Source organism: Zonotrichia albicollis, chromosome 3 (genome assembly GCF_047830755.1).
Source record: "Zonotrichia albicollis isolate bZonAlb1 chromosome 3, bZonAlb1.hap1, whole genome shotgun sequence".
NCBI classification, from domain to species: Eukaryota; Metazoa; Chordata; class Aves; order Passeriformes; family Passerellidae; genus Zonotrichia; species Zonotrichia albicollis.
The window spans coordinates 96,128,273-96,147,894 of NC_133821.1; the positions used below are offsets into that span (position 1 = coordinate 96,128,273).

Here is a 19,622-nt window from a genome sequence, read left to right on the forward strand (position 1 = left end):
TGAAATGTTCAGCTGAGTAAACAAAAATATGGAAATCCCTATACATGAATGTGCGTTGCCCAAGTGTTGTCACTTCTTTAAAGCAGTGAAAGACATTTGTTTGAGGTTGAAGGTAATGGCACCCATTATCCTCTTCACCTGAAGCTGGAGAAGTCATGGTTCATCTCTTGGTGCAGCTGTTTGGTGTAAGTGAGCCCTCCTTCAAAGGAAGGGCTCTGCTGTGTCCCACACTGCTGGAGCACTGCTGAGCTGCACTGGGCTGTGGCATCCACGGTGCCTTCTGCAGCCTCTGTGCTGCTGTAGATAGAATGGGAGAGCCTGAGGGGGAAAAGCCAGGCAAGAGGAATGTAAGTATGAAAATGAAAAGAGAAAAAGAAAATTAATTCAATTCTTTTGATAACAAAAGGAATGAGACATCTTTTTTTCCTTTGTATCTGTATTTCTTGTTATAAAATAAAAGAAAATTAGAAATAAAAGACCAGCTCACAGGTTTTCAGATAGATGTGTAATTGAAACAGATGTCAAAGCTATATTTTATGCAAAAAATTATGCATAAGAAGGTGCAGTTTTGGGGTATGTTCTTTCTCCATGATAGAGAACCCTTTCAATGAGAAGAATAGTTCTTCCTACAGGTCTTGTCACGTTTGCAGTATACAATTTTGCTTCAAGTGGGTCTGTGTGTTCCAGCTGCCAGCTGTGCAAATGGCAGGACAGACTTAGTGGGAGTATAATGAGTTGGCCAGTAAAAATGGAATGTGACAAAAATGCATGTGCAAGTTGTTTTCAGTGGCACCAAATAGTTGTCAGCTGTGGTGGATTACTCCAGAGAAAATTATTTTTTTACAATCTTCTTCATTTTTCTTCTAATTTCAAAGAGTGCAAGTTGCTGGTCAGGTTTGCTTCAGCAGCTGTGGGTCTGTCCCCTAGAAGTTCTCAAAAGCAAACTAGTCACCAGTGTAGGGATGTATGAGTCTATAAACAAAGTAAATAGTTTAGAATCTTTTTTTCAATGGAACATGCATGATGAGAATGTCAGCATATCTAGTCATAAGGGCTGTTGCTGACTTTGAAAGATGTTTTTTATGGATAAATTATTCTGTTGAATAAATCTTATGATTTTCAAATTGTGTATATAATTTGGTAATGAATGAATACTGGTTACTTGAGGAAAACAGTGAATATAAATGTGTCTGCCAGAGTTGCTTACCTTACATTCTGCAGTGTTATTATTCAAAGAATCAAAAGGTAATACAGTAACACTCAAAAACTAAACCACTGCCTGACAGCTGGAGAGAAAACTCTGTTCATTTACTAAAACTGAACATTTGGAGAATAATGTTAACAAATGAAAAGCACAAAAGATAATTCTCATCTTCTTTAAACAGCAAATTTCTCAGTGAAAATAATAATTTATGCAGTAACAAAGTATAAAAAAAAATTAAGTGCTTAGTAAACATAATACCAAAAGCTTTTCTTTGTGGAAGTCTTGAATTTTTATTCTTTGTCTCTGATCTTAGCCTGTTAGTTGAATTTTGATGGAAAATTTGGACAGTATGTCTATAACCTTATTATATTTAGATTTTAATGAAAAAAAATGCCAAAATGTAACTTAATTATAACACCTGGAAACTTAAGTATATTTCACATTGAAGGAGGCGGTACTTCTGCATTTTATCTGCAAATGTAATAAAGAATATATAATACATTAAGTGAATATTAGAGCACTTATTACTTCCATACCCCTCAGTGAGAGATTTTTATCCAAGGAAGAGTTTGTCATTTATTTAGCTAAGTAAGTTTTATGTTTATCAGACTGGCTCTCTGATAATAGCTGGCACAACAATAAAAGGCTGTATTCAACTTCAGAGACAGTCTTCTTACTAGACCAAACTGGGGGGAAAACAATCCCTCCTTCTTGTTAATGATTAAGAAACTTTACTACAGCTTTATCTCACATGTTAATACAGACATACAGAGAGGGAGATTTCTGCCTTCCTGGAGCCAGGTTGTAACTGGCTCTAGATCAAGGAAAAAAGTCTATCTTCAAAGTGTTATGTTACTTACATTTAGATAGAGGATTTTGGCTTTTATAATGAGAAGCATCAATTCTTTGAAGGACAGGAAAACAATATAGCTAATACTTGTGAAATTCAGAAGCATCAAAAACCAAACTGCAATATTATGGCTGACATTGTTATGTGTGTAATTGAGCGAATTGTGTGTTTAAGTTCTTAAACACTCTCTAAATATGACTTTTTACTACATTCTGTTATTCTTGTTAGACCCCCAGCAGAACAAAAGAAAAGTATTTTTTTATTGTTGAAATAGAATTTCTGCTGTAGATAAAAGTGCAGCTGTGGTAATTTTCCCAAACTATAAATAAAGAAGTATGAAATAAAGAAATATGAAATCCTTTTAAGTCTAAGCTGTTTTGGGCTTTCCAGCCCCTATCATGCAAATATATTTAAAAACAAGAAAATCTGAGTTAATCTGTTGTTAGGTGGAACCCTGGCTCAAGAGCTGAGAATCCTTCTATACTAATGATGATATATTTCCAAAACACATCCTACACAGCTATCAGAACATATCCTAAGCAAGGCAGAGGAAACTTTGTCCTTGTCATAGAGGATGAAGATACGGTGCTTACACTGAAAGCACCGTAAGAAAGCTGAGTAATATCCTTGAATTGCATCTCCCCACAGAGCCCTTGTTTTTCTTGCAGAACCACTTTGAAGCCCATCAAGAGGAAGGGATGGTAATCTCTCACATGGCTGTGGCTGGAGTGGGAGTCTGGATTGCCTTCACATCTGGATCTACCCTTCGACTGTTCCACACGGAGACACTGAAACACCTCCAGGATGTCAACATTGCCACACCTGTTCACAATATGTTGCCAGGTAGCTGAGTTGCATCATATGGTAACATTTTTGTTTTATCACTGCTGTTCTTCAGTGCTGTAGATTAGGATAGAATCAGAAGGTTCATCTCAGACTTTGCGTCTGGTAAGTGTGTCCTGACTATTTACTTCAGTAAGTCATAGTCCATCTGCTGCCCAGGTGAATAATGTGTGCAGTGGGCTGGTTGAGATAAGCAGGTGGATTCTTCTGTTTGGTCATATTTTTTGTGGGACTGTGAAACAGTTGGACAGTGTAATCTGTCATGAAATTGTGTTTACTCTGCAGAGATTAGCATTTGCTTTTGGAACCTTAGAATCTAGTACATGATGGAATCATTTTGCCTAGCATCTGGACCAAAAAATCATTTGCTTAGTTTTAGTTATATCAGTAGATCCAGGGAACTCAGCTGAACCCCTCACACGCTGCCATTTCAGAGTGTGTTCAGTGTTTTGCTGACCCAAGCTCTAACTTGGTGAATTAAGTGATTAGTTTTAAATCTAACCTGTGGTTGTTAGGATAAAATTTTAAAAATTAAAACTCTTTACATGCTTTAAGACAGAAGCTGTTCAATAAGCAGTTGAAATGACTTGTATCAGTTTAGCAAGTGGATGACAAGGCCTCAGCATCAGCAAGCGCATCAGGTGGGAGCTGGGGCTGTGCTGGGCGGAGAGAGACAGAAAAGTGGTACCAGCATGCTGAGCATGCGGTATCCATGAGTGGACAGCCATTCTTTCTGTCTCTCCTTGTTTGTAGACTGGAATAGACCAAGCTTCTGCAGTTTTTATTGGCAATGCGTGTGCCAGCTTTATTGCTTAGTTTTTCTAGCTGAAGCCAGTGCTTCCCACACAGAGATTATATTTATATTCTCACAGGAGTTAGGCATAAATCTTACATCTGAAATGTTTCACTTTTTCAGTGTCTTCTTCTTACCATGTTTTCTTTCAGATGACATTAGTTTTGCAATAAAACTCCATTATAAATTTTGTCTGTTTGCCATGTTCTAGATAGGGTGCTTTGTACATGTGTTGTTTGACCATAGCTCCAGCACTGAACAGCAGCAAATAATCTGCCTTTAAATAAATTATTTGATTGAATTCATCAGAATTGTGCAAATAAATCAAGATCAGTTGTAAAAGGATTAACTTTTAGTATGTCCTGCTGTTCATACCAAGGGGAAAAAGGGAAGTAAGACCCCCCCTTATACATATTTTCTGCATATAAATGTATTCAAAAAATTAGCTTTATGCTCATTGCCATGGCAATAAAACTGCTGATATAACATACCATTATTTTTGTCAAGAGTTTTAGCTAATTATAGCTCCTTGGTGTCATTCCTACCCGTTTTAATTCCTTTTTTTTTCTCAGTGCCTTCACAGAAAGCACACCAGTGAATGGAAATGGAGGGCTATTTTGGGAGTAGGACATTATTATAGCAAATGTTCAAAGGGAAACTCCTTTCCAAAAATGAACTGAATTTCAATTATTTAGCAGCAGCTCTCAGGCCTGTTTATATGATCTCAAAAATGCTGCAACAACAAAACCTAAAAGACAGAGTTGTAGGAGGTTTACATAATAAAGCAGCAGTTTCAGAATTAAAAGGAGCTAAAGAATCAGGTTCTGTATAGTATATATTAAGATAAAAAAACCAACAAAGTGAAACTGCATTACAACATGATGAAATAGCTGTATATTTACAAGGTATGTATTTGCCTTCATGAGAGATTTTTATGAGATCTAGTTTTAAAGTAAACAGCTCTGTCAGCTTTCTGAAATTCAATAGAAGTTCCTTAATATGCAGAAATAATAGATAAGTAAAAATTTAAGTGGGGTTGAAATGAGACAATAAATTTGTGTAAAAATATTGCTAAGAGTCTTAAGAAGAGAGATATAAAAGAGCAAGATCTCAGTATAACTTTGAAGAAGCTGGGCTTGTTTTCCCTGGATTTTAGAAGAAACAAGATGTATTCTGGCCCAATAGTCTACCTAGAGATGTCTTCACTTAAAAGTAATGTAAATAAGAGGAACATTGCTTCATTAAGTTAATGAAATTTTTTTGTTGCTATACCGTACAAGTAAAAGAAATAATTACTGCCACTGTTAGGAATAATTACTGTGAGTTACAGTACTTAAAAGATAACCACAGTAATTAAGCAGAGTAGGAGGGTCTCATAACCTTAATAATGAGTCCTCATAGCAGTAGATTTTCCCAATTTTGTTCTTAGGAGAAGACAGTTTTAAATATCACAGCTCTGTCTTGTGAAGGACAGAATCACAGGGGAGTGAAATGGCACAGAAGGCAATTCCTTTTGATTTGGAGGAGTTTAGTAATGCATAAAAACAGACTGTGTCAGATTCTTTACCTGCTGGAGGTAATTTTAAATGTCTGGCAGTCCACTTCTGAGTTTTGGAGATTGGAGGGCTCTCACTTTCTGGAGCTGTGGAAAGTTTGTGTGTAGGAATGCAGGACTGGAAATGAAACCAGGATCACGGAGGTGACTGTGGGATAGACATTTGGTCTAAATGGGTCTGCACTAGCTCTACTTCATACATCATCAAAAACATTTCTTAGTAATGTATAACAGGATTGTGTTCTGTAACAAAAAATCAAATGCCATGTGAGAAAGGAAGAGAATGGTTGAGAGGAAGAGCATAGTCATTGTTATAGATCCAGCTAGCTGTTTATTTCACTATCTGGTTCACTGTGGATTCACAGTACAGCTGGATTGCTTTTAAGAAGCCCAAGCACTGCTCTGTTGTCTTAACAGAGGGCATGCTGAGCAGCAGAGAAATCTATTAACATTTGAAGACAAATACTCACATTTCACTAGTGCAAGATATGTCATTTGTAGAGCAAGTTTATGCTTAAATTTTGTGATCTGTAGCTGAAGAATCAACAAAGTCAGTTTTTCGCCAGCCTTTGTCAGAGCTCACATCAAAAAAATCATACTATACATGAACAGACCACTTGTTTTTCCTAGTCACACTCAGTATTTTATTAAAGGACATCCTTAAACAAGTTTTTGCCCTCAGCTCTACAAGAATTTGCCCATTTAAAGAGACTACTGTAATTCCTGTGACCTTGATAGTTCATTGCTCGTGTGGATGATCACAGGTTACCTGTTTAACAAAGAGATGATTTCTGCTTAACTTGCCATATTCTGTTTATATCCATATATCCTCTAATGGCATGAGTCTTTCCTGGAAACAGATGGCAAAAGCAAAGGAAAAAGAGTGTCATTTCCTCTCTACAGAAAAACAACTGTAATATGAGGCTTTACAGTTTGCTTTTTCCCACCCCACCAGGTGCCAGAGCATGAAATGCAGTTTCTTTATGATTACTGTTGGGAAATGATAAAAAGATGAGAAAACTTCAGGTCAGCCCAGCAGATCTGTACAGTGGGCTGGTTTTTTTTACATTGTAGGAGCAGCATGGCCATGTAAGAGGATATGGAGCAATGTTCTCACACCTAATTGGAGTTGAATTCAAATCTGTGAGAATTTATCCAGCTCTGGTGATTGTTGTAATGGAGACCTGAGAAGGATGAACACAAAGCAGACCATACACTTAATTATTAGCTTCAGTTCTTGGAAAGTCAAGATCTTGGTCAGATTAATTTACAGGTTTTAACAGCTTTTTCCTCATTGGGACAGTGTGATCTAAACTTGCTATATAAAGATGAGTATTTTATTGGTTTTGTAATATGTTTATCATTTTCCCTTCTTGACTTGTTAATTTGTCTGCTTATTGCATAATATTTTCTGGGGAATTGGATTGACTATTTTCCTCTGAATTTGAAATATATCAAAACAAAAAGTCAGAAAATAACAAAGATAAATATGATTTCAAACCTTGGCTAGCAGATAAATTAATATTTTAAGTTAGCATTTTTAAATGTATACATATATATATACGTATATATGTATGTATATATATGTATATACATACATATATATACATACATATATACATATATATGTATGTTTACATTTAAAAATGCTAACTTATGTATATATATATAATTTGTTTTATGTTATTTAAAGTATCTTCTCAGATGCAGATGTTTCCTTTTCCAAGATTTCACAGCAAGCAATTTTTATTTTAACCCCACTGTGGCTGTTTCATGCTTTAGGTTGTGGTCAATGTTTAAGATGCTAGGTTGCTGGCTGATAATTTGTTGGGTTTACCTATGGAAACAGTAACATACATTTGCCAGGGGAAAATTACTGTCTAAAAGTTGCTTCAGGATTGGAGTATGAAATCATGAATATAATGTTATCTTTTAAATGCTTGAAAAGCATTAAAGTTCTAAAAATACGAGCATCTTCCTTCTGCAGGGGATTGAGAGGCAACAGTGCACTTGGAGCTTTTGATAATATTAAAAGTTTAAAAATTGTACTCAAGTATTTGTGTAGTTTGTAGAACAAACTCTAAGTTAAGCTTAGCTTGTACCTTAGCTTGCATTTGCTGTGGTACAGGTGGTAGGAAAGGACTCACATATCATAAAAATTTGAGCAAGCCTGAGCTCTAAATCACAGAATTCAAATACTGATTTTTGAAAACTCCAGAACACAGACGTGTTTGGGCATTATTCTGAAACTTCTTTTGTGCTGAAGGAGTGTCTTATTGTGCTTTGTTTTGGAAACTAAATTAATCCCATTAATATCTCAAAAAAGCCAAAACAAAAAAAACCCCCCTAACACCTAACCCAACTAAAAACAAACCCATTGAAAAGGCAAAAAATATTCAAAAGATTTGTAATTTGTGTACAACATAGACTATCCTTGCCTATTTAGCTGAGGAGGGATGATGCATCCTCCCAGCATAAACACATATAGTTCATGGAACTCAATGTAGTAGTCCCTGAAGGTCTGCACAAGTAGGTGAAGCCTTTTAGACTTGTCCTTGTTACACCTGACTGGGATGACCTAATCATTGTGCCTTTAGGGTGGTTTAGGATGTGCTTTTAGGTAAACAGACCTTGGATTCCAGATCTGACCTTATATGAGTTTCTTAAAACACACCATTGCTGGGTTAATATTTGGTTTTGTAAAGTTCTGTGAGGAAAGACTTGGACTGTGGTCTGACTCCAGTTTTCCCGTCAAGTGCTTTGGGTGACTATCAAGCTGCTCCTTCCCTGCTTTCCCAGTGAGCCTGTAATTCATATATTCCTGGAGGTAAATGAGCTCAGCTCCAAGGGACAAGACAGAAAATGCATTCATTTGTGAAACACCGTAATTAGGATCCTTCTCCAAAGTGTTGAACATGAGGGTTCACTCAAGTTAAGTCAAACATGGAATTCAAATTCTAGACCTACTGATGAAGTGTTTCAGAGTTTGAGAGCTATGATGAAGATGGAATGACTGCTCTCTTACATGTAGAGTTAATAATAAATCCAAGAATGTGTATGTTTTGGACCTAAAACTCCTTGAGCTTCGAGCAGAATTTAAATGCTCTGCCCCATGATCTTGGGCAAAAGTTTGGGCAGACCATAGTTTACTTTTCTGAAGCTTTCATGGACATTTTGAAAATCCATTTAAATGGAATCAAAGATAATTTAGTCAGCATTGCAAGCAAAAATTACTTTGTTTTCACTAGAAAAATAGCAATCCTGTAAATAGTGTTGTAGAAAACCGTAGAATCATGGAGTAATTTTGATTGGAATTTACTCTGGAGGCAGTCGTGTTCATTCTTCATGAAGAAGGCCTGATTAGACCTGGTTGTTCAATGTCTTGTCCAGCCAAATTTTTAATACTTCTGAATAGGATGGAGATCCCACTACCTCTCTCAGCAACCCATTGCAGTTTTTCACCACCTTTATGGTGATGCAGCTTTTCCCTGAATAGAATAAAATTTTCCCATGCTCTAAATTTGAGCATGTTGTGTCTTATCATATCATTGTGCACATGTGGACAGAGTCTGTCTGTCTTCTGTGCATCCTTCCATCAGGTAGGTGCAGACAGCACTTCCTTTAATATCTCCAGTCCCCTGTTCATCTTGGCTGGACTTCTTCCAATATGTCAATTCCATTCTTGTATGTGGGAACCCAAGCTTAGGCAGGTAGACACAGCACTTCTGATAGAGTTTCACAGATTAAAAATTAGGAGAAAAAAATAATCCTGAGCAGCTTTGAGTCATGAGTACAGAGTGTTACTGAGAATTGTGAAATGAAATGCTTTTCTGTTTTATTATTGGGAATATAAAAACGTAGCCTGTTCATAAAAGCATGTTTGTGGAGACAATCTGTGTCTACCTCTGGATGCTGTGGTTCAGAGATTTAGGGCAGAATGTTTCAGATGTTCAATAATATTTAAATTGTTGTGTATGTAAAGTGTAATTCCAGAATCCAGCAAAGACTTTGCCTTGCAATGAGTGCTTTGCTGAATTGAGATGGTTCAGCTGGTTGTGTTTGCCTGAGGTTGCTTTGATCTAGGCAGAGGTGATCACTGTTCAGTGACGGAGCTCTTGCTAAACCCCGCAGGGCAGCAGCGTGTCTCTGTGACCAGCCTCCTGGTGTGCCATGGCTTGCTGCTGGTTGGAACAAACCTGGGGATCATTGTAGCCTTACCAGTGCCACGCCTGCAGGGGATTCCCAAAGTAACTGGTGAGTGAAATTGCTCAAACAGATCGAGTACTGAAGATGTCACTTCTCTTCTGCCAGTAACTTAAGTGAACCTGCCAAATTATATGTATTGTTTAGATAAAAGTTAGAGCTGTGTGATGAAATTATATTTGTTTTTCTTTCTGAGCTTTACAGTCTTATCCAGATACTTGTGTAATTTTGTCTCAGTTGTTTGAGAGGGGACAACTGTTTTTCTTTAAGAGATAGGCATTAATCCTGTCTGAGTACACAGCCAAATACATGGGGATGAGAAGAGAATGCAGACAGTCTTATTTCCAGATTTAGGGAAAATAGATGCATTAGGTTCAGAGACACAGATACTTAAAAAATGAGCATGTTGTCTAACTGCTTTTTGAATAAATTGGTTGTGTTCCCTTTTCCCCCAAACTGGAAACTTGGAATATATGAGAGTATATATTTCATTTTTTTAACAGTGATGAAGGTTTTTGCATTCTGGAGAGATGTGTTTATGAGTTACTTTCATATTACCCCATTTGAAATACAAACACACAAATGCTGCTGTATCACTATACAAATGTTCAGGCTACTATTAGAAGCAAGGTTTTAAAAGTGTGTTTAATAGGGGCTTTTCCCCAATGCTTTGGATTCAGAATTCTGCTCAAGCTTCTGTGTTGAAGAGGGAAGCTGACAGATTTTATGAGGCAAGCTGTTTGCAGCTTCCTCCAGGGGGAAAAAAAAGCTTATGTAACTTCACAAAATGAAAATTAAATCCTCTGTGTTCAGCAAAATACGCAGCAATAATCTGGTGTGACACAGGATAAATGCTTTGTAAAAATCTGGAAACTATCTTAGGTGAAAATTAATACAATTGCAAGAATATGCATAGTTGCAGAATCAAAAAAGTCTCTCATTCTTCCATTTTCTGTTTTTATTATTTTAGTTTATGTCATATATTCTTGCATTTATCTGGGATCAAAATTTGTCAGATTTTACAGACCTAGAGACATTACTTTTAGAGAGCTGTTTTTATAGTCTTTGGTAACTGTGTTTTGAATTTTAAAACTGTGGCTTTTCCCCATTATGTTTCCAATAGCGATAATTCATCTTAATGTGAATGTACTTCCTGTAAAAGCAGAATCTTTAAAATGTGAAATGTTTCCTTAAAATGTGAAATGCATTTAGAAGTTAGGGATGGATGTAGTGATTTTAGGATTTGTGGGCTTTCCCCCTTGCTAGCCTAGCTCTTTTTAATAGTGTTGCTTATTGATAGATGTTTTTTTCTCTCTTTTTTTTTTGCTGTAAAAGGCACATCTATTGATGCTGTTACAGCTTCTCAATTTGGCCATGTGCAATTTTTTTTCATACATTCTAAATATATGCACTGTGTAAATCTTCCTTGTACCACCAATATCTCACTGATTAAATACTTAAGAAAAAAAAAAGAAAAAGAAAAAATGAATGTTCAGTCAGTTCCCTATGAATCTATAATGGTAACTAGACAGTCAGAAGAATGAGTTTTAGTTCCTGTTCTACAGTGTGGATGGGTCTGTTGCAATGAAACAGGTGTTCTCATACTGTTCTGGAGAGGTACAGAGGTAGAACAGGATTAATTTGGGGTCCACAAAATGTGTGGGGATTACTGGAGAAAACATAGTGTTACATTTGTGTTGATTCCAGCTGAAAAGTCAGCAGTGTTTCTGTGCTCATGCCATAGTGAGAACAGATCACAAAAGTACATCATCTAAAGTTCGTATGCCATATTTCAGCTGATTTATTAGTCCTAAGACACTTGTGGTAGAACATTATTTTCATACTTTTTTTTCTGTAAATAGTGTCCACACAAGGCAAAAGACTGGATGCACATAATAGGGCTTTAAGAGTTATGCTATTCTGAGCAAATTTCATGAACTAATTATGGTAGAACACTGTGGTCTGAGAAATAATGTTCTTTAATTGTGTCTTTTCTTTTGGCTCCAGGAAGAGGAATGGTGTCATACCATGCACACAATAGCCCAGTCAAGTTTCTTGTAACAGCTACATCTACAAACAAAAAGAACAGAAACAAACTGAGAAACAGCCTCCCTCCTGGCTCAGAACCTAGGGACGATGACCAAAAGAACGTTCTGCACAGCGAACAGCCGGGCTCTTCCCTCAGTAACACCCAGGACACTGCAGTTTGGCTGGGGGATTCTGCAGGCTCCATTGCACAAAGAAGTGACTTGTCATCATCCTCTGGATCCCTGACTTTGTCTCATGGATCAGGTTCTCTAGAACACAGACCAGAGGACAGTAACATTTATGAGCTTCTGAAAGATCAAAATATCTCCTTTAAAAGTAAAAGACAGAAATCTAAGAAAACGAAAGCAAGTTCAGTATTAGTAATTTCTGGTGGCCAAGGACACAGAAGAGTGAACAAGAAGACCAAGCAGCAACGACAAGATGAACTAGTGTCTTCAGTGATGGTCTGGCAAATCCCACTATTAAATATCTAACTGAACTAAATCCAAGATTGTTTTTGCTATTAAAAAAATGTGATATCCTTCTGTGGCTAATTCCAGCTTAGAACCCAAGCAGATAGGCTTTATATACCTGGGAGCAATTTCACTAGACTTGGATCACAGGATCAAGGGTGCAAGACACTCTTCATGTACTTAGAACATTCTGCAGTGGTAGAGTATTGGAAAATATTTAGCTATTGGTGCTGTCTTTGATACTCAGAAAAAAAGGAATGTTAGGGACTTGAAAATGGTTTTAGAATCTCTTACCTTATTTATACTCACATTTATAAATATCTTAATTATGTTCTATAGCACTTAGGGAAGGCAAGGAAGACATGCCATGTCTCATGCTGGTTTCTGCCTGCATAAATCAGTTGTTCCTACTTTTTCCAAAGTGACATATTGCATGGAAGAGTAGATTTTAATAAATTAACAGATATTTTAAAATAATAAGTAGTCTAATGTGAGCTAGTACTAATTTGGCAAGAATTATAATAGTCTAAAACTTCATTCCACATACCAGAGTTTGGTTGCAACAAAACTGGCTAAATTAATTAATCGGTATTTGTTTATTTCAACATAGAACATAGATTTTTTTTAAATACTAATTTCTAATGCTCAGTGTTATTAGACATGTTGCAGTACAAAAATCACATTTTCTTGGTAGGTGTGATGTGTATGGAACTTGGTTTTGTTATACAGAAAGTTGCAAGGATACAATGGCTTTGGGCAAATAGAAAATACAGATACAGAACAGCTGTGCATTGTAGTGCTGCTAACATCCTCCCTCTGCAACTCAATATCAAAGCTAAACATGGATTATAACCTTTTTAAGGAGGCATGCACATCCAGTAAATTAATAATGAAGTTATTAATAAGTCATTTATTGGGAAGATATATATACTAATATAGGAATATCTATAGGAAGTAATATCTATAGGTAATCACTACAAGTCTTAAATTAGCTGAGTTGTGTTGTGTCCCCAGGCAAGCATCTATCAAATACTGTCACAGTGCAACAGCAACAGCAGAGATATGGTCATACCTGAGGGGCAAGCCCTTCTTTTCTCCCTGTCTCAGCAAATCACAGGCCTGTAAATGGGAATTGGGAAAGTGGGGTGCACAGCTTCATTCCCTCAGATGGGCAAGTTGTCACTTTGGTACTGTTAAAAGGATGAATTCTAAGTAGGGACCTGATCAATGTTTTATTCGTTAATTGATGTATTTCCAAAAGAAACTTGAATTTGGGATTTGTACTGAAATTGCCTGTTGCACTAATCTCTGCACATGTGAAATACAAGACAAAGGCTTCAGCTCATAAAGACATTGCCAGAAATGGTGATGAGACACATCCTTCAGTCAAAATCTGTTTAATGCAGGTAACTTGTTGAATAGAGTTGCTGGGAACATTTTTTCCCTCATCAGTAGACTGAAATACAGAGAAATAAGAATTATTAAGTTTCAGTTTTGTGAAGAACTCTAATACTGTCCATAATTTCAGTAAAATGCCACCTGAAGTAGAACATTGGTCAGATGTGTCATTGACTAGAATTGAATAAAACTTCTGGCTACTTTGGTACCATTATTATCCCAGTAAGAGGGTGATTTGCCCTGAAATTGTTTTTGCCACTTCTAATTCAAATCCTTGATTCCACTATGTTTTGTTTCAATCTGCCTGTTTTAAATCACTCTCAACCATAAGGGCAGTGTTTCCCAGCATGTGCCATTTCAAGGCAAACAGTACTAGAGACTGAGGTATTTTTGTTGGATATAGTAGTAGGGTTGGGGTTTTTAAAATAATGCTGAAATTTATTTTCTTAATTTTGCAACAGATCTGTATACGTGTAAAATTTTCAGTCTTTTCTGCTTTAAAAGGCAAACCTCTATCAAGGTGACCCCAAAACTGGTGTGTAGGCTGGCTGAGCAAATTTGACAGAGCACTGGACTAACATCAGGTCTTCCCTGATGCCTGACACCGGTGAGGGGGACAGAGGGAATGCTGGTGAAGGCAGTCTTTGCCTGCACAGTCACACCAAAATAGGCATTTCACAATCAGGTATGCATCCTGATTTCAGAGCCTTTGCCCACATCCTCTGTTGAGCCATAATAGCATGGATTTCAATGAGTCACAAAGGATACTTGTTATAGATGGGATTGTAGGCTTAGGGTCTTCATTACTGTTTTGTGCTTTTCTTCCATGTCTTTTGCTATGTGTCTTGCAACTTCACTTGGGTATTGTCAGTGTTGGCATAGGCTTAGTGTTGGCTTGAGTCCTGGTAGGGTTAAAAAAAAGGAAAAAAGCAGAGTGCCTCTAAGCCAGGCAGCTGGCAACATTTTCCCAAACTTTTCCTCTTCTCCTCCCTGACCTACTGCTTAGGCTCCCCTGGCTTGAGGGATCAAGGCCAGTTTCATTTTCTATACTCTTCCACAGCTATGGCCCTGGGAGCTGCTCTTTGCCCACTGTGTGGAAGTACTACATTGTACAGTTTAATGTATGTATGCTGAAAAGCAAGTTGAGATTCTTCTGTTTATAAGCATAAATAATCTAGTATCCCATGGCTACGCTGCAGCAAAAGGACCACAGGTTTTACTTCACATGCTCCTTGGGCATGGTATTCCACATCCCTGCCTTCAGGACTGGAGAATCACATCTACTCCCTGATGGATCTTGATCACCAGGAGCAGTAAGTAGAGTCCACCACACACTCAACTGGAAATCCATGCATTACAGGATCCTTTAGTGTATCTTGAGAGTTGTAAAGAGACATTTATCCTGTCGGTTGAAATGTAATTTTCTTCAGTTCTGTCAATAGAACAAAGTACAAATCTGCTCTTCTGAAAGTACGTTGGAGTTTTGCCAGTGACTTCTGTAAGAAAATAATGGGTCCCCCATTCAGTTCCCCTATTTTGAAAATATCTGTCTATTTATCTTTCTAAGGTGTAAAGCAAAAGAGAAACTGTATGTCTGTCTATAAAAGTACATATTGTCATAAACTTGATTTTAGTAACTAACTGAACACAAGGGGCAATGTTCCTTTTTGACATGCAACTTTCTGGTGTTACCTTACTATAAAAACAGGCAGGAACCAAAGTTTCTCTTACAGCTGACAAATAGTTCTTATAGCTGTTGTAGACTGTGCTGCTCAGAGGTTGGATTTTGCTTTCTGATACTGCTTTTCTAGATTAACAGAAGTTATGAAAATAATAGGAAAAAGGGGAGCAAATGTAACCACTACAATATATTCTATATATGTTTTCTAACACATAGTAGTGTCTTTTGTAACATGAGCCATAAAACTTGTGTATTTATGTTCAAAGTATAAATTGAGAAAAATGTTGAATAAAAAATATGGTAAAAATTAACTAAAGAAGAACATCTTGGGTTGTCATTTTAATTAGAAGGTTAGAATTTGGGTCATGTGTTAATGAATAATATATATATTAATGTAGTTATGCAAGAGAAAATAGGGTATGTGGTTAGGATGACAAAGATGATATTTTTTTAGTTTTATATTTCTACAATTTAAACACCAGCAAATGCAGTTTTTGAAATTTATGCAGTTGTTTATTGTAAGGCTTGATTACTGTATCAATGGACCCAAATAATGTCTAAGCAGTAGAATTTCTACTATGCTGTGTGGAGTAAGCATCAGCACTTGGGCAGCATGCATGCTGCATAAAAATGAGAAGCATTAATTTTGAAAATGAGTATTGCACAGCCAAGGCTTTAAGAGAGGAAATCAATTTTCAGTTGCTAACAGGCAATTCTTTCTAATTAATCTGCCCTAAAGGATACATACATAATCCCATGATTGTGTTTAAATACAGATACTTGTATTTATCAGGCTCAGCAATGGCCTTTTTGAGTGTACCTGTGCTAGAATAAACAAACAAGAGGATTTACTGAGAATTCCTTGGTTGCTAGGAAAGCCTGCCTTTTTGCTCCTGGCTGTATACCACATCTCTTTAATACATGGTTCTGAAAAACATCAAATCATATGAGCACGGGATGCCTGTGCACACCTGGAGACAGATTCTGTCCCAATGGGAATTTACAGTTCATTATTTATGGTGACAGTCTGAGGGCTAAAATTGCTTACTGCTTCTTTGAGAGAGCCCTGAATATTGGGAAGGGTTTCCTGAACTGTGATTCAGTGCTTAAACTTCCCTGTTCCTCTCTCTTCCATCCTATTTAATTTTCTAACTGCATATAGACAAATTGGTTTTTGTAAAATGCATTTGCAGGTGAATATCAGTCATTTGAAAGGTGCAGCTATAATTGAGGGTTCTGCATGAGCTAGTCTGTATTGCAATGAGTATGCCATGGAGCTGATAACAGTATTTTTAGATTGCTTTACATAGCTTCATAGTAATAATACTTCATATAATAATAGTCCTGTTAAGAAGGCAGATTAGTATCTGTAGCTAGGAAGAAAATAAGTTGAAAAGCATTTGCCTGACTTGAAGCTATATGATGAGTCTGTAAAAGAACACAGATTAAAGCCATTGCTGCTCTCTAAGCCCATGGTTAGTCCTTTAAACAATCTCCTCCTTGCAGGTGTCCTGCATATGTGGTGGTGGAAAATGTCTTTGTGAGTAAACTGGCCAGGACCAGGGCGGCAATGGGAGTGCTGAGCTGTGATCACAGGTAGTAGTTGGCTGGCTGGGGTTGAGCCTGGCCTGGGCTGCTCCCATCAGACTGCACTGGCAAAGCCACTTACCTGCTACATTTTAGGAACTGATTAACTATGTTGATGTAAATTGTGTGGTGCCATTTGCAGAATAGGTTTTCTGCCTCTAGTGTTTTGATACTGATGCACCCATCCATAAAACCTTCTTTATGTGGGACGGTTGCCTGTAAGTCTGGAACTTGAGAGCTGTCAGGAGATAGAAATACCTACTAGCATAGACTTGACATGTACTATACAGGTACCAAGCTGGTATGAAGAGTGCCACTGTTAATCTGGGACGGTTCATCAGCTGCTTGCACCATGCCACAACTCAAAATTCTGGTCTACTTCCTATACCTTTTAAGATTTAGGGGCTTTATAGATGTATGTAGAATCTGCATCCTGTTTCCTCACAAATGCAGAGCATGCACACTGCCAGATCTAGCTGCTATTCCATTTGAGAATTCTAGCTCGAGATTTTTCAGAATTAGTTGCTGCTACCTTGCAATTGTGCTTATTTGATTAACAGCATTTTCTTTAAAGATGTGCCCAGCTACCAAATTGCCAGAAATGCATTTTTCCTCCTAAAACAAGAGTCAACAAAGCAACACTGAAACAGCTTCAGATGAAAGGATCAGAAAATTTCCTAGCAAATGAAGATTTACTGAGTAACTCCATTTGAAATGCAACAATGCCGATATATGACCAAAAGTGCTTCAAGTGCTTTGGCCAAGCTCCATAAACCACACTATAAAGCAGTTAGTCTTTCACAGCATGACCTTCAAAGGTGTTCACAGGGATTTTTTTCCTCCAGCAAAACAGGCCTTGACAGCAGAACTGCAAGTTCTACTGTTGTACATATTGTTATACTCCAGTGATAATCACAGTTATCATTAGTGTGTGTCCAAACCTACAAGACGAGCCAGAACACCTAGGATTAAAATGACACACCTTGGGGGAGATGAAATCATTGTAAGAATTTACTGGAAATACAATTTCAGGAGTATTTTGACATCAAAAGGTTCAGCTGAGCCTCCAGCAGAGTTTTCGCAAAGCACTGAAGTACCTGATTTCCACTGAAACCTCTGTATCTTAAATGGCCAAATGCAGAGAACAAGAATGGCTTTAAATTTAAAAAATTTAACTACAGAGCTACAGAAGTTTCATTTTTCCTTTCTTCTATTCAACATTGGAGAGAAACTCTGCGGCTTTCAACTTGAGCATCAGGATCACCTTTAATGTGGGTACCAAAACTGCATTTGCTCACGCCTTCCAAATCAAATTGTTTAAATTGTTTCCTGTGGGCTTTTCTGGTTTGCTCTATCTGTGTGCATTTCAAGTTGCAGAACATGCCTGCCAGACTACACTTACTAAATGCTTTTCAGTGTTCCCTTTCTAAAGAGATATTTTTTCTGTAGAGTTGAATAGCACAGACTGCATGCTTTAATAAGGAGGATTACCCCCAAGATTTGTCAGAGCAACCACTCTTCTGCAATGTTGCTCAGAGCAGCCTGTGATGCTTTTAATCCTGCTCACAGGCACTGACACCATCAGTTAACTTAAGCTGCATCTGCATTGCTGGCCTGCAGGGCACTGCAGAGGTTACAGACACACCGTGAGGGTGAGGCTGTATCGGGTGGGATCCCTGTGCCCGTCCTGCCCCTGCCTCTCAGGGGAGCACAGCTGGTTACAGCCTGTGCCAATACATGACAACATTCCATGTGGCATTTGGCGAGAAATGTACAAATAATGAGGTATTTTGCTCACAGGTAGAGGTGTTTTTCTCTACACATGTAGATGAGACAGGTGATGTGAATGATCTGTGGCCGATTATGGCTGAGAAATGACTGGGTAAATTCAGCAATGTAAAGAGCAAGAGTAAGCTTTAATTTTTTTTTTCCAAATTCTTTTGGGTTTTATTTTTAGCAAATTAGGGGATGATGTACACATTTTCTCAGTTGTTCATCTAAGTAAATGTTGTGTATTTCCCATCTTTTAACCTTATCAGGTGTTTTCAACCCCATTAAAAGCTGCCACACCTATTCAGAACACTCTTTTGGGTGGCAGAAGTCTGTGTTAATAAGGTCTTTAATGCTGGTTGCTTTTTCTGTCTCTGGAGCACAGAAATATGCAAACCAATACTGAAGAAATCTTTATGATTTTTTTTCCTTACACCTCTAAGGCTCTATCTGCTACAAGCTGATAACCCTCATGATGCAAACAGCACTTTTGTCCCAATTCTACTATCTGGGTGTATTACAGGGATGTGTGAAAAATAATACAGGCAGATCAGCTTGGCCCTCCATCAGATGTATACAATGTATCATGTGTAACATGTATACAGCATGTATAGGTTTTGTATTCCAAATATAAAACATGTATTTTAGGTATCTTTGCTCAGTAGAAATACAATAACTATTTGGTCTGTTCCAGCAATAGCATCAAACCAATCCTTGAGTCTGTTGTATTACAACACCAAGAAGCATTTCAGCTGTTAAACACAGGATGAGCAAAAGAAGTGAGGTTTTCTTTTCTCTTTGTTTTGTTTTGGTTTTACATGTTGGCTTCTGGCCTGAGCACCGTAGGGAACATAGACATTAGCTATTACCACGAAGTATCTGACACTCCAGTAATCTATTCACAGAAGGAATTCCTGCAAGTTTAACTATTATCTGTTCCAGAATTTTGATGCTGCAACATTTATTTTTTTCAATACATCCTTGTGCCAATCCAAATCACAAAAGAAAAAACCAAAACAAAACAAAAAAAGACCCCAAAAGCCAACAAAACAACCAATCCAGATACCTAAAAATAGCCTACCAACAGCTTTTCATGTGCAAAGGCACTGGTGGCAAGTCTGTGCAGACATACCAGTCCTGCCTAGTGTGCTGGACACGTGCCCACAATGTGATGGACTCTGAGCAAAAGCTGCAAAGCCTCCCTAATTAGCTGGACCATATGCAGTCCCATGCTGCC

General features: G+C 37.5%; 1 protein-coding gene across 6 annotated transcripts in view; it reads left to right on the plus strand.

Annotated features, from left to right (window-relative positions):
• The window catches only part of ARHGEF10 (Rho guanine nucleotide exchange factor 10), a 124,510-nt gene extending 109,171 nt beyond the window's left edge, over nucleotides 1-15,339 (plus strand). For all 6 annotated transcript variants that reach the window (XM_014268530.3, XM_074538176.1, XM_026794781.2 and 3 more), the window contains 3 exons: nucleotides 2,723-2,897; nucleotides 9,377-9,499; nucleotides 11,456-15,339. In XM_014268530.3, coding sequence (XP_014124005.1) covers nucleotides 2,723-2,897; nucleotides 9,377-9,499; nucleotides 11,456-11,970 — 813 coding nt within the window. In that variant the 3' untranslated portion in view covers nucleotides 11,971-15,339. The remainder of the gene's footprint in view (nucleotides 1-2,722; nucleotides 2,898-9,376; nucleotides 9,500-11,455) is intronic.
• The last annotated feature ends 4,283 nt before the right edge of the window (nucleotides 15,340-19,622 follow it).